We start from the raw sequence: 14,328 nt of genomic DNA, 5'->3' as shown, positions 1-14,328 counted from the left end.
CATTATGAAGTGAGGTCTATTTGTTCCCAAAGTAAGTCTGCAAATTTTTAAGTGCTTATCTTGTGCCCTGAGAAAATCTATTAACCTTTTGCCTCATTTTTGATGAAGAAGTAGGGAGCTTTCTATGTCTTCCCTGGGGTGATGAGCCCTGTGTTCCATTAACATTGTATGAGTATGTGTTTGAACACCTTGATCCATCATCATCCATTCTACCAAGCAAAAAGAGTATACATTAAGATAGTCACTGCAAGGTGTTAATTACTCTATATGTGTTCTTTTCATAAAGTTTTGATTCAAGGATTTCTAGAGTCTCTTAATACACAGCCTCAACTTTCTCCTTAGTTAGCTTCAGGCTCAGTGTGTCTTGCCTGGAGAAGACCAAGGTATTTCTAAGTATAGCTTTTTTCCATTGGTTCAATTTGACTTCTGGCTTCAAGTGCAAAGTCTTCCGTCTCTATTGGTGCACATTAAGAATTTCATTGAGAGCCAATGACATTTGGATATTATTGGAGAAAGTTTCCGTTAATGAAATAGGTGTTTAATGTGTTTTTCAGTGGCAACATTAAACTTGATGTTATCCAAGTGCATCAAATGATTAATACTGTGTTTTGGTACCACTTCTTTTTGACTTGACAACCATTTTCAGTTCTCTTCAGGAGTGATAATAATGGACTTAGGATGAGGGAGGATCATAGTAGGATTAAAATGCCTCCCTAGAATATGCCGTATTTTATATCAATTGTTCTTGACAGTATTGTATTGGTGGAGTGTTTTAAGTAAAGAACTGTTTTGCATATTGACATGAAATACCCTAGCTTGGATCCATTTTAACTATTTTGCAGTATGTGACTAATCCATGAGTGTGGAATTGGGTCAAAGGTCTTGGTACAATCAACAAAGGTGATAAAAGTTACAGTGCATGTGTGTGGCTTTCAAAATCATCATCAAATTAATAATGAATTGCTCTTTATATCTCTGGGACTTTTTGGCTGCTCCTCAACCAATATATTGTTTTCTTTTCTAATTTTTTGAGCAATGCAAGTTGTAAATGCTTTGTATAAAGGGCATAAACATGCCATTGCTGTGGTCACTGGTGTTCTCATCTTTTGGCAATAAATATGTGACACCATCTATTAAGAAAGCTGATATCAGGCTTGTATCAGAGAGGAAGCTAGTAAAGTGCTTTACTAGTTATTCAAGCACTGCTGTGAAGGGTTCCAACTAATAATTATGGATCTTATTTGGATCTACCACTTTCTGGCTTTGTAGAGAATTTAGAGCTTCAGTCACCTCCTTTGAAATAGCCATCTTATCATTCTTTATATTAATAGCACGAAAGGTTTTTCTTTCACATTCGATACAGCTTGGGTTCTCATTATGTTGGACTTCTTTCAACACTACATAATGTAAGTGAAGAGATTGGGCTAGATAACCCATAAGGTCCATTCTGTTACTTACACAAAGGACCTTGTCCCTTTGTGTTTTAAGGTCTGTCCCAGCTCTAATATTATATAGTTCTGAGGTTACCTAGGGGCTGTCATTGGGTGACCTACAAGTTGTAAACCATATGTATTATTTATTCCCCAGACCCCAGATGCAAATGAGCATAGATACCTTTTTAATGTTATTTCTTTCTGACTTACCCCACAGAAGGCTTTAAAAGTCCAGGCTTACTAACTGAAGGTTGGAAGGAGCTAGAAAAAAAGGCAGTAGCTTAAAGGTTTACTGCCATTATTATAGGTAATTTTCATTACCAGGATGAATATTTGATAGACCAGTGCCAAATTATCTAACTAAATGCTCAAATTTCCCCGCATAACCACCAGCTGGAAAAAAGTACAAAAATCTGAATGCCTATGATTTCTCTGTTCCCTTAGAGATCACTTTGTTTTTGTTTTTGTTTTAATTAGGAAATGACGAGAAGTTGGGTCAAGGGCCCTATTTCAAAGTATAACATGAAATAAGTTTATTCAATTTAATTCATCAAGCATTCATTAAATGCAAGTCCTTGTTCTAGGTGGGGGACACAGAGGTGTAAAATAGTATAGACCCTGCTCTCAAGAACAGCACACTCTACTAAAGGGGATATAACATATACCAATAAGTGTGATAAATGGTAGCATATGGTGGGAGCAGAGAAAATGAAGGAAAAAGGAAGAAGCATTTATATAGTACCTACTATGTACCAGGCATTGTGCTAAGCACTCTACAGATTTTTCATTTTATCCAGAAAAAGTGCTCCAGGAAAATTTTAGGAGGAAAAAATCACTTATTTGTGAAGAGGTCAGAGAAGGCTTCATGAAGGAGGTGGCAAAGAGGTGCTTCAAAGAGAAGAAATTTCAGTGAATAAAGATGAGGAAGTTGTGGGGCACAAAGGGTCAAAGAATGACCTATATGAATACTTGGAGAAAAAAGCAGGATAAGATCAGGTTACATACAGGATTCAGTTTGGAGGGAATATAGATTGGGTGTGAGAGAAGTAAGACTGGAAAGGTATATTGGATCTAGACTGTGGCAGGTTTAAAATATTAGGCTAAGTGTGTATTTTATCCTATAGACAATAGCGAGCTATTGAAGTTTTTTGATAGGGGAGTAACTTTATACAACTTATGCACTAGGGAGATTATTTTGACAGTGGTGTGAAGATGAGTCAGAGCTGGGAAAGACTGGAAATAAGCAAACCAGTTGGAAATTATTAGAATAGTCTAGATGAGAAGGAAGAATTGTTCTGCTAAAGGGTAAAGTCAGATTCCATAGCTTTTTCTCAGGCCCATGTGGAAATAGAGTGAAAGACAAAAGGGGATCTTCACAGGAAGAAGGAAAACCTAAGATGGCCCAGTTAGATCTACCTGCAAGCTGTGAAACCTCACCAATAATAAATGCCTGGTGGGCCAGGGGAAGGGGCGGGCTGGGTGAAAACCACCAAATCTCAGAGTGACCAGTGGGTGGCACTGTAGGACAAGGAGAGGCAGATGTAGGGTTACTTAGGACTTTGGGGAGCTGTGTCCGGACATAAAAGAAGGATTTGGGACTTTGAGAAGAACTCAAGAACAGAATTAGCAGCACACAGAGGCATGCAGCTTCCCCTTCCTACTGGCATTTTGCTTTTCTGTTGCTTGGGCAATAAATGATTTGATAATTTATTGCCCTGAGCCCAGGCTTTCCTTTGTCCCAAGAGAGGAAGGCCCAGCCGCACATATTTTCCTCTCAATACATATCTCTCTTTGCTGGACAATGACTTCCATAACTCTTTATTTGGAGGGTGTGGTAAATTTCTGGACCCCAAAAGTACTCCTTTGCCCTTCCTCCCCGCCCCCCATCCTCTAGTTTGTCCACCATGGCTTATAGATTTCAAATAAACCTCATATACTATTATTTAGACTTTTACATTCTTTTTCTTTTTTGTCACACCTGTTTAGGCACAAGACCTTTCATTCCCTTAAAATGAAGTTATTTAAGTCATCCCTAAGATTCCAAGTGGTAGTTTCTGATTTCTGTTCTTAGTTTATTCATGCAGTAACCAGTACCTGCAACTGGTTATCTTCTCAACCATTCTATTGCTTTGTGGTCCATTACATCATCTTCAGTTTGATTTTAGTGTCTCTTTTCCTCTCTAGTTGCAATGCACTACCTATATACTGAAGATACTGAAGAATGCTTCTAAAACTCCCTTCCCTCCAGGCAAAGTGTGACCTAGAATATGGCAAATTCCATTTTAGTACCATCTTAGTTGCCTACACAGCACTGCATGTGGTACATTGGCCCTGATTCCCAAAGCTTGGATCATAGAGAAATAATGGAGCTTCTATGACTGATGGACCCATACCTAGGGCCAGGGTTTGCCATCATGGAGCAGGTAGGATGGCAAGAGGTAGTAACTTCAAAGTGGTTGAGCCAAGACTATTGATGTTTGCTCTTAAGGCATCTGTCCTCTGAGCAAGGATCATCTGACTTTCAGGGGCCACTTTAGTGTTTTTGAAGCATATGATCACAGAAAGATGTGTGATATTATCATTGTGGAATGAGCTTCTAAAAGGTCATGGACTTTCCTTTTCAATGTAGTAGCTACAGACATGTTCTTTCAGAGTAAGGAGAACCACCCTGAGTATCCCACCTAGAGTAGTCATGGACTAATAGACTCATAGAGAAGGAGTGAGAAGGAACCTTAAAGACCAATGAAATTGGACAATGCCTGGTAATCTGTGGGGGGCTAATACAGCTAGCATTAGAAGCCACATGGTATGGGGCAGCTAGGTGGCACAATGAGTAGAGCACTGGCCCTGGAGTCAGGAGGACCTGAGTTCAAATATGACCTCAGACACTTGACACATTTACAAGCTGTGTGACCTTGGGCAAGTCACTTAACCCCAATTGCCCTGCCTTCTCTACCTCAAAAAAAAAAGCCATATGGTACAATGGACAGAGAACTGGACTTGGTGGGAGAAACCATAAGGTCCAGACATATCCCCCCTACTTACTAATCATTGGCAAATCTCTTCAGTTCTCTGAGACTCCCTCATCTGTAAAATGAGGACAAAAATACTCACACTACAGACTTCACAGGGTTTGTTGTGAGGATCAAATGAGATACTGAATGGCAAGCAAAGTGCTTTGTAGCCCTTAACTACCTACTGTGTAGAGCAATGGGTGGGAAAAGGGGGAGGGTAGATATCCAAAGTTTAGACAGCAAGGGCATTGGAGCTTACATTCTAGTGTGTGGTTTTTGACTAGTATCTTTTGACATTTTAATCATGGTGGGAGGGAGAAGGAGGGAGATAGAGCAGTAAGGGTCCAACCACTTTGATCTAGATATTTGGAATCTGTCCAGTTTGCTCGGAAACACCCCCCCCCATGAAGCTTCCATTGACCCCTAAATCCCATTTGGTTCCATCATTATTATTGTAGATGTACTGTTAAGTTATTCAGATATGGACTTGAGAAAGGAATGGCAAATCAAGGTATTTAATTAAAATACAGAACTGTGGAATCTCTATATATAAGCTCTGACAAAAGGTACTGGAGAATAGACAAAAGGGGTGCTTCCATAATGTGAAGAATGGCCAAGGAGATCAGGCAGAACAATTATGTATTGAGAACACATTCCTGAGACCCTTTCTCTTCCTTGGAAGTCTCTCTCTCTCTTTAGGAAGGGATCTAAATAATGCTGACTCTAGCAACCTTCCCATAGACGAGGGGTACTGGAATGGCTTCATAACTTGAGAGATAGTGCATCACTGGAGAACTGGAGCGGTCCAGATCCTAAAGGTTCCAATGATTTCCTCGGAGGATCCATGGTAGACTGGAACCAAGAGAACTGGCACTCACATGCATGTAGTCATAAACCCAAAGAGGAGAGAAAGCAGGGGATCTCAGAGTATGTTGATGTTATACTCAGCAGGAAAGCCAGTGTCTGTTGCTCATAGCCTTGAGTGTTACAAGGCAGTGTCATCTGACCTTGGCATGGTTCCTTGGACAAGTGCCTTGAAACTCAGGTTCTTCACATCAGAAGAGGGTATGGGAAGAGAGAATGGGCTAGACTAATGATTTAGAATGCTAAGGGAAGATGATTCTCCAGTGTGAAGAAATGGGAAGGAGGTACTAGTGCACTTTGACCTAAAAAAAAATAGGAAGTCATCAAATATCATTGGCTTGAGGGCTGATTCTGAGGTCCTTACAGAGGCAGAATCCCCATCAAATGACATGGGGGTTTTGTCTCAATAAAGGCAGAAAAGGTAGGCCCACCATACTCTAAAATCTATCCAGGGAATTTCCTATCACACTAAAAGGGTTTCTTATAAAAGTCAAGCATCTAGGGATGGGTATAGTTGCCCATACGCAGGGCTCCTTGGCGTACTGAGAACTCCTCATAGTGGGATTTGTATGCCCTCTCGCGAGCTTTCTCTGATGGGAATGTATCGAGAGTGCAGTTCACCTGTAGAAATAAAGGGAAAATGGGTTGGTGAAAATGAACAAAGGAAAAAATCACCTCATCCTTGAAGACCTCTTCCTTGTCCTCTGCTGTCCTGTTTTTTTTTGGGGGGGGAGGAATAAGCATTTTTATATAGTACCTACTATGTGCCAGACAATGTGCTAAGCACTTTTTACAAATACTATCTGGGAAGTAGGTGCTATTATTATCCCCATTTTATAGTTGAGGAAACTGAGGCAGACAGGTTAAGTGACTTGCCCAGGATCACACAACTAATAGTTGAGGCCATATTTAACTAATTCCAGATCCAGTGCTGCCCCACCAGCCGCCTTTTGGTTTGACATATAAAACTCACTACACAAAAACCTAATGCTTGTTCGTCATGTGATTACATCTTCCCATCTTTCCTTTCCTTTTCCTTCCCATCTTTCCTTCCTTTCCCCCTTTCTTCCTTCCCTTGTTCTCCTCTCTCCTTTTTCCCTCCTTCTTTAATTCCCTTGTTTCTTTTTTTCTTATATGTGTTACCAACATCATATTTGTCCATTGAAAATTGTGAACACTTGGAGACTAGGTGGCCCCCACTTTTAGATGCAATATAATACTAGAAATTGTAGCCTAAGTAAATGATTGCCTTGCACTGTTGCATTCATCTTTTCAGCATCATTTGCAAGAAGTGACAAATGACTGAGTAAAGGAACCAAGAAGGAAAATATATATGTGGAATAGTGAAAGAAGAAATGTCATAAAGTGGTCATTCCATAAGTTTAATTTTTATTTTACAATGTGTTAAATGTAGCTCCACATATAGATGGTTGCTTAATAAGTATTATTTCATAATGATCTGGAATCCTACTGAAATAGAATCTAATATTCAGCATTGCCCTTACTATGCTGTTTCCCCATGATTCAAAGAATGAACTAGCCACCACGGAAAGGGAGATTTCTTGATGGACTGTCGGTACTTCCCTGGGTTCCATGCAGAAATTTTGCACTGATTGCTGCCCCCCAATTGTTATGGAACACATAAGATATAATAGGGGGAAGATATGCTTTCAACTAGGGTTCAGCATCCCCAAATGGAATAATGTTCCCCAAACTTCCAGATGATCCCATGTCAAGGGCTCCCTGTTGCCTGTAAGTTTAAGGTTTGTTTTTTTTAAACCAAACATGAGATTTCATACAAATGCGTATCATCACCTTTGAAGTTTATAGTCTTAAAGAGATGCCTATGGTACTAAATGCAAATTCCTTAGTCTAGCATTTGAGATCCTCCACAACTTATATTTCCAGTCTTATTTCATAATACCCTCCTTCATAACCTTGCAGCCAAATCGGACTACTTGCTCTTCTCCAATCTTTTCTTTTTCTTTCTGTTTCCCACTTGTGCACAGTCTCACAGATCAACCTCATACTCAGAATGTTCTACATGGCTTTTGGCTATTGAAATCCTCCTCTTCCTTCAAGGACTAGATCAGGGAAGGGGAACCTGTGGCATTGAGACCACATGTGGCCTTCTAGATTCTTGGGTGTGGCCTTTTGTCTGAGTCCAAGTTTTATAGAACAAATCTTTTTATTAAGGGGATTTGTTCTGTGACGTTTGGATTCATTCAGAGGACCACACTTGATGACCTAGAGGACCACATGTGGCCTCAAGGCTGCAGGTTCCCCACCCCTGGACTAGATCAATATCACTTCTTCCATGAAGTCTTCTCTGATCCCTCCCAGATATAGTTTGGAGAGGTCCCTGTCCCATCCTAGTAGATGTTAAATGCTTTGGTAGGAGAGTTTTTGCCTTGTGTTGTTGAGAGACAGTGGCAGGGATGGGTGTGTGTGGGTGGAATCCTCCACAACACTTCTAGCTCTGGGTCTCCTGACCATGACCCCATGCTACAACCATCTCTGCCTTGCAAGAGACTTGGGTTCACCCTTGGATGAAGATTTTTTGTCTTATCTAGCCAGGGCCCAGGCCTCCATGACTCTTTCCAACCATTTCTTCATCATGTCCTGCCACAGATACCCTCCTCCTCCACCATCTCACCTCTCCTTTTCCAGTTGATGTGTTATCTTCCTTCCTTAGAATATAAGCTCCTGGAGGGTGGAGACTGTCTTGCTTATTTGTATTCTCTGTATAAGCACTATGTAGGCATAGTGCCTAACACATAGTAAGTACTAAACAAGTGCGCTTCTCTCTCTCTCCCTTCCTCCCTCCCTCCTTCCCCCCCCCTTAATCTTTCTCTCTTTCTCTGTCTCTCTTTCTCTGTCTCTCTGTCTCTCTCTCTCCCTCCCTTCCACCTGTCCACCCCACCCCTTGAAAGGGGCAGAGTTTGTGTTGTTTTTTATCCTTGAATGCTCAGTGCCTAGCAAAGTACCTTGCCCAGAATAGGTTCTGAATGAAAAGTTGTTGGATAGCACTGAGATGAATTAAAGATAATCTGATTAATAGTAATAATAACTCACATTCATGTGGTGCTTTAAGGTTTGTAAAGTACTTGTTAGCAGCTGATGAGACTAGAGTATCTAGTATGCTATGTTATCTTAGTCAAAATCCAAGAGAGAAAAAAACTTCCTTACTACTCTTTGGAAGGAAACATGCAAGAAAGACAAATCCAAGAAAAGAAGTGTAAGCCTTTTTTGGTTAAAATTTTATGTAATCAATATTTGAGCATTCCCATCTTTCTCAAAAAATGATGGAAAACATCTCTCCGTCTGCTGCCGTCATCTCAGAAATATCTAACTCCAGATAGAAGGAAAGTCTGTCTAATAACTGTACAACTCTTTCCCCTAAAATGATCTTTTCTGGCAGAGTGATGATGGCTCCTTTCAAATTATTTGGGAAGGCAGGGGATGGTGGCATGTGCCTGTAATCCCAGCTACTAGGGAGCCTGAGGATGACAAATCCCTTGAACTCTGTAGTCGTGACTTGCAGTGGGTTGTTGGGCACCAATATGGAGGGATCCTAGGAGTGGGAGACCTAAGGAGGGGTGAAATGGCCCAAGCTAGAAATGGGCCAGCAAAGGTCTTGTGCTGATCTAAGTGGAACTGGGCCCATGAGTAGCCCTTTAACTTTCAGCCTGGGAGAGGTTGGGAGACTCTGTCTTAAAAAATAAAAATCATATTGCCTAGGAAGGGCATAGGGTAAGAAACCTCAAGTTATCTTGGGATTTGGAGGGAATAGCTGGAGAAATTCACACTTCAGGAAAAAGGAGTGTCTCCTGAGGTGGTTGTTCGTCCCACAGTACAAGCCAATAGGAGCTAGCCACCTGGGTGTCACTAAAGGATTCAATCAAGCTTATAGACATCTAAAACATAGGTAGAAGAGAAAGAAAAGAGTGAAAGAATGGAAAAGAAAAAACAACATGGAGAGAAAGGGGGAAAGGGAGGAGGGAGAGGGGATTTAGAAAGGGTAAACTATATATGAAATGGAAAGAGGGCTGAGTACAAAGCTAGAAGACCTGGGTTCAAGTCCTAATAACATGATTTGTGTATGACCTTAGCCATCACCTTCCTTCTCTGGATTGCCAAAGCTGGCTATCCATCTACTAGGCCACACTGGCTGTGTCTCTAGCTATTAGATGAGGATTATTATCATTATTATGATCAGTGCATGCCTAATAGGAAGTAATCTTAGGAACTACTCAGGGAATCCCATGGTCTAATCACACTCTACAGAAGGGTCTCCTCCTGCCCTACCCATGCCAACTAACCAGCCAATCAATAAGCATTTAAGCACCAACTATGTGCCAGGCAGTGTGCTGAGCACTGATGATACAAAGAAAATACTAAAAACAGTTCCTTACATCAAAGAAAAGGGAAAAAGACCTACATGTACAAAAATATTTGTAATAGATCTTTTGTGGTGGCAAACAATTGGAAATTGAGGATGTGCCCATCAACTGGGGAATGAATGAACAAGTTGTGCTATATGGTTGCGATGGAATCCTGTTGTGCTGTAAGAAATGATGAACTGGATTGGTTTCAGAAAAACCTTGGAAGACTTATATGAACTGATGCAAAGAAAAGCAAGCAGCACCAAGAACATATTGTACACACTAACAGTAATATTATAAGGATGATAAATTGTGAAAGACTTAATTTCTCTGATCAAGACAATGATGCAAATTGAGGGGATGCCTAGCAATTAGAGAATGGTTAAACAAGGTGTGTCATATGATTGTGATGTAGTACTGTTGTGCTGTAAGAAATGATGAGGGGGTGGTTTCAGAAAAACATGTCAAAACCTATACAAACTGATACAATGTGAAGTGAGAAGGACTGGGAAATCATTGTGCACAGTAACAGCAATGTTGTAATGATCATCAACTGTGAAAGACTTGGCTGCAATACAGTGATCTAAGACATTTCCAAAGGATTCATAATTTTAAAAAATGCTATCCATCTCCAGAGAGAGAACTGATGAATTCTACAAGCTGAAGTACAATTTTCTCTTTGTTTTTTCTCACCTTTTTTGGAAATATGGCTAATATGAAAATATACTTTGCATGATTTTACATGTATAACTGATATCATATTGCTTGCCTTCTCAGTGGGTAGGAGAGGAGGTGGGAGGGAGAGAGAGATTTAGAACTCAAAATTTAAAAAGAAAAGAATGTTTAAAATAAATAGGTAATAAATTTGTTTTTGTTTTTGTTTTGAAAAGAAAGATTTTAAGAGAGACAATGATCCAAGACAATTCCAAAGGACCCATGATGAAAAATGCTATCCATCTCCAGAGAGAGACCTGATGAACTCTGAGCACAGCTTGAAGCATGCTTCTTTATTTGTCATGGGGGTTTTTTGTGTGTATTTTCTTTTACAACATGGCTAATGTGGAATTATGTTTTGCATTATTTTATATGTATAATTGATACCATATTGCTTGCCTTCACAAGGAGGGGTGGAAGAGATGGGAAAATTTGGAACTCAAAATTTTAAAAAAATGAATGTAAGAAAAATTTTACATGTAATTTGGAAATATTTAATGAAATAAATAAAAATGATTAAAAAAAAAACATTCCCTGCCTTCAAAGAGTTTACATTCTAATGAGGAAGAATATGTGAAATATGGCTTAAATAAATGGCACAGATGAAAGTGGCTCAGTATGAAGGGGGAGGGGCCTCTCTGTTTTGTCTTAATGTTGACTGGGGGAAGAAGGGAGTTTATATGACTCTATTTTGTCCTTCTGATACTGCCACCTTCTGCTTTGAGTCACTAGGCAGTAGCAGCTGCCTGGTCACCTCAGTATCATGAGACCCCACAAAACATGAAGTTTTGGGTCTGAAGCCAACTCCCCTATGCTGGTCAGAGCCTGTGGACAACTTCACCCTTGCCATGGGTTACCAACCTTACATCGAAGCCATTCCCTGGTTGTTTGGGAGCTGTGTTAACTCTACCAAGATATCTAGGTAAACTTTCACACATGATTACTGCTTAAGGCTCCAAGAATCTGACTAATTAGGTGCAGGGGATCTTGAAAATTTTAACCACTGAAGTACAATGAGTGAGAAGATACTGAATGTGAAAAAATTTGACTGTGCCTGAATATAATGTGCCTCTTTAAGAAACAGTCAGTGCCGATGCTCCACACAAGTGGTCAGTGAAGTCAAGATTTCGTTCTTGTTCTTGTGAGAAGCAACATGCTGTAATACTGGCTGATATTTAAATAGTATGTTAATGTTTGCAAAGTACTTTATGAAATAATAATTATAACTGAAATTTATACAGTGCTTTAGTGTCTGAAAATTGTCTTAATATTTGTTATCTTATTTGACCCGCACAACAAATATGTTGTTAAGGAAAATACTACAGATGTAATTTTTACCATCATAAGAGGCTTGGAAAGGTGGAGTGATTTGTCCATAGTCACACAGCTAGGGTGACTAGTGGCAATGAATCTGGGCAATCTCCTGAGAGGGTCTTTCCATTACGAAAGACTGTATTTATGAGCTTGTGGACCTTGGGTGGCTGGGAGCTCCCAGCCACTGACCTCTCCAAATATCAATTTCCTGGTCTGGAAAATGGGGATAATAATACTTGCACTGCCTGTTTCACAAAATTGTCATATAAAAAGTGTTTTGTGAACATAAGTCTAGGGTATTATTATTCAAACCTTCACTTTCAGAAAACAATTCCTATTGTTTCTACATGCCAAAAATGAGAGCCAGAGGCAGCAGGAGTGAGAGAGAGCAAATACTGAGAGAGCGCTTAGGAGAGAGTGAGATTGAGACAGAAAGAGAGCAAGAGAAAGTGAGAGAAAGAGTGAGATAGGGAGGGAGGGGGGGAAGGAGAGGGGTATAGACCAGACTTCTCACCGTCTTGCTTTAGGGAAACACTCTGTCTTCTAAAAGGCACGCACTGGCTAGAGATGGCCCTTGAATTTTATAGGACATATGACTTACTCCCTCCTCAGCCCACCCCACCCCCCAACCTTTGCCATTAATTACACAGATATTACTCAGCATTCAGGCAGTGTGAACAGGTGTAACATCATTAGCAAACTGCTTCAGATCCCAGTGTTCAATCGTCCACAGCCCCTAATTGTGGAAAGCTAAAACTCTGACCTTATCCCAGTCATCTACACATGTCTCCTAAGAGCCAAAAAAATAGTGTGGTACAAGGCAGATAGGATGGAACTTGGAGTGAAGAGACTCCTAGTCCTAATTTGGATGAGGAGTGAATTCCTAGGGCTTACGTGGCCCTGAGCAACTCAACGTGAGCCTCAGGTTCTCCATCTGTAAAATGAAGACAATGAAATGTATACTCCCTGCCTCAGAGAGTGTCTGTGAGGACAGCACCATGAAAGCCTCAAAGGGCTATGGTAATATGAGTTGCCAGTATTTTTACTGTGTTTTGGGCCTGTTGAAGATACAAAGATGAATGAGAAAGGGTCTTTGACTCTCAAACGGTTCATGGAGAGTCATGAAAAGTCAAATAACAGTACAGCGGTGTTGCAAGGTGTTACATGAATGATTAAATGCTCTGGGAGTGTACTGTACAGATAATAAGTGCTCTAAATTCAAAGGAGAAAGAGAGAGAGAGAGAGAGAGAGAGAGAGAGAGAGAGAGATCACAGGATCACAGTGTGGTCAAGAAAGGCTTCATAGGCGAAGCAGGACTTGAGCCGGACTCTGCAGTACACATGCAGAGAGGAGTAGGAAAGGCATTCCAGGGGAGGGGACTGCCTTCAATAAAGGCACCACAGGTGAGAATCTGCAGGGTTTATTCTGGGCACAGGTGAGTAGATTCAAAGGAAATGTATCAGTGATTGTCTCAGTTTATTATCTTCCAGAGGGCCTAAGACACATAGGAAGTCTTCTATCCAAAGCCTAGCTGCTGCCTGGGAAACCCCTTTAGGGCCCAAGAAGGGAATGGACCAGCCCAGGGCATTGATTAAGGTAGCCCTGAGAGTGCTAAACTCCAAGAGAGAGGCCCCTTTTGCAAAACATTGAATAGGACAGAATTTGAATAGTAATCTCTAGGAGACTAGGAGGTAGCAGTCTAGGGTCTGTGACTAACTAGTTATGTGACCTTCAGTAAGCCCCTTCTCCTTACTGAGCCTCAATTTCCCCATCTGTAAAATAAGATGATTGGACTGCATGGTTTCTAAGATCTCTTACAAACAATCTATGTTCTATAAGCTGAATGAAGGTTACTGCTCAGTAAGGAAGCAGACAGCCCCTCTTATGCTCTCTACCCAATTTCTCCCAGAAAAAGGCAGCTTAAGTGGAAAAGAGGAGGCTAATTAAATTGCGAGTTTAAATCACCTGTGTAGGCATGACCCCAAAGACCTCGAATTTGAGGACGCAGGCTACCCAGGAAGAAGGAATTTCTTCTGAGCTGCTTCTAAATTAAGCCATTCAGAGTCTGTATCTGCCTGAAGCTAAAAAAAATGTAATGGCTTTGGGAAGGAGGCAGTTTCACAGAAAGGAGCTCTGAGGTAATGTAAGGTCAATGTAGGTAAATAAGGTAAGATCCCCTCTATTAACAGTGATCTAGGACAAGGGTTTCCACATGGCCTAGCAAAATAAAACTAGTCCCAATAAGCCAGATCTGATTGGGCTTCGGTGGAGGCATCTACACTAGCACATTGCTCTATTTCTGAAACAGATTTGTATTTGGATGTTCTTAGGAGGAACAGAGATTTTTGTTTACTTTCTGCTTCTCTGCTTCCATCTTGCCCCCTCTGAGGATAACTCCATTTTGAGGCCTAATCCCTGATTGGTTAGACCCTACTTGTAACTGCCCTATCCTGAGAAGTCCAAGCCACACTGCTCACTCTTGGGACTGCACCACCTCCACACCAGCAGCTGCTTTTCCCTGCCCAGGTACTCTCTTCCCCTCTCTCCTCATCCCGTTCTGCTTCCCTATCCCTTTCCGACTCTTCTTAATGCTTTATCTTCCTC

The 14,328-nt window shown here is 40.8% G+C and overlaps 1 protein-coding gene across 1 annotated transcript in view; it reads right to left on the bottom strand.

The window, feature by feature from the left end:
- Positions 1–4,947: 4,947 nt before the first annotated feature.
- CFAP77 (cilia and flagella associated protein 77) overlaps positions 4,948–14,328 on the bottom strand; it is a 193,529-nt gene continuing 184,148 nt past the window's right edge. Inside the window, exon 6 of the mRNA XM_036748125.1 lies at positions 4,948–5,932. Coding sequence (XP_036604020.1) covers positions 5,810–5,932 — 123 coding nt within the window. The 3' untranslated portion in view covers positions 4,948–5,809. The remainder of the gene's footprint in view (positions 5,933–14,328) is intronic.

Source organism: Trichosurus vulpecula, chromosome 3 (genome assembly GCF_011100635.1).
Source record: "Trichosurus vulpecula isolate mTriVul1 chromosome 3, mTriVul1.pri, whole genome shotgun sequence".
Classification (NCBI taxonomy): Eukaryota; Metazoa; Chordata; class Mammalia; order Diprotodontia; family Phalangeridae; genus Trichosurus; species Trichosurus vulpecula.
Note: the sequence above shows the minus strand (reverse complement) of the source record. Positions and strands in the feature narration are given on the sequence as shown.